The sequence below is a fragment of the Trichinella spiralis genome (assembly GCF_000181795.1).
Source record: "Trichinella spiralis strain ISS 195 chromosome Unknown Scfld3527, whole genome shotgun sequence".
NCBI classification, from domain to species: Eukaryota; Metazoa; Nematoda; class Enoplea; order Trichinellida; family Trichinellidae; genus Trichinella; species Trichinella spiralis.
In genome coordinates, this window is record NW_003530466.1 from 1 (window position 1) to 1,447 (window position 1,447).

Below are 1,447 nucleotides of genomic sequence, written 5' to 3' on the forward strand. Positions count from 1 at the left end.
TTCTCACATGAAGAATTTGCTAACATTGACACGGCTGCAGAACTTTCTTCATCTTCCGCCACCTGTACAAATTGGAGAAATTGAAAACGCATTTGCTACGAAGATTTATTCATCTTTGCACTACCCATTTGATGTTGCAAAAAGAATAATCGGTCCTAATAGCTTAACTGTAAAAGCGATACAAAATATTTGTGAATGTCGTATCCAGCTGCTACATGAAGAAAATAACACGATAAAAGTAATGGCATTCGCTGAAAATGATTATGATAGCATCTTGATGTTCAAACTTTGGAAAGCGTTTCAATGCATTAATTGCCTACTTGAAATCCATCCATTTTATAAAGACGTTGTGGGAGAAATTCAGCAGGCGGATTTTCAGTTTTGGGAACGTCAAATGGAAATTATTTTCAATAGTCTTCCAATTATTTCCAGTCTGCCAGTGTCACAGAATGATGCCACCTTTACTGTTTCCAGTGAAAATTTAAAAAGGACGTGCTAATTGTATTTATAAATTTTGTTGTTTTAATGTTACTGAATGCATGAAAAATGCTTCATCATTTTGAATGATTTTATTATTATCTTACTTCTTACCCAACAGTTTCTGTTGTTTATCATATTCACAATTCATTCTAATAATTCATAGCTAATTTTAATTTTGTAATGATGTTTCTTATTTGGCATTACTCTTTATCATAATTTTTCAATGTTCAAAGTTGAAAGTGCATTATCAAATAAATAATAAAATTTAAATTTTTGCTGTATTGTCCAGAAAATGGTAGTGAATCTGAGCATAAATTTTACTTACAATACCATCAGTCACTACCTTTGAGGAAACACAAGATCATTTTAGAAAGGTCATCTGAACACAAGGGCATACATTTGGGTTCTTTCATGTATACTGTTAGGGTTATACTGTTAAGAGAATAGGCCTTCTCTGCAAGTGCAATTGCTAGAACGCGTTGAACGCGCTATTCTATTGGACCTTCGTATCGTTGTCTTATTGGTTTTCCTTCTCCAATTGCTCATTGACTCAAACCCTCTACTTGTGATTACGTACAATATCATATCATTTCATTCGTTCAAATATTTCCATTTAGAATGATGTAACTTCAATAATAATGACGCAGTAATAATAATGAAAATATTTGTTATTCCAACATTTTCAATCCAAATTTATGAAGTTTTGCCATTCATTTAAATTATGAACTTACTGAAGACTATACTTCATAGCGATCAACACTTTTAACAATAATTATTTTCATCATTCCATATTTTATTGCACCAAAAGGCGTTATATCAAATGAGATATTAATAATACAAATCGAACACAAAAATAAGACGGTATTCATGCTATTCACATCCACAAGGCATAAATACATAATAGCTGGCTTCTCATTAATAAAACTGATTGCAAAAGCAATGCAGAGACGCAAAAAATTTCTGGATC

At 31.7% G+C, this 1,447-nt stretch overlaps 1 protein-coding gene across 1 annotated transcript; it reads left to right on the plus strand.

Annotated features, from left to right (window-relative positions):
• The first annotated feature begins 7 nt into the window (after window positions 1-7).
• Window positions 8-499, plus strand: Tsp_13660 (conserved domain protein). The gene has a single exon (XM_003367873.1). The coding sequence runs from the start codon at window positions 8-10 to the stop codon at window positions 497-499; it is 492 nt and encodes a 163-aa protein (XP_003367921.1).
• The last annotated feature ends 948 nt before the right edge of the window (window positions 500-1,447 follow it).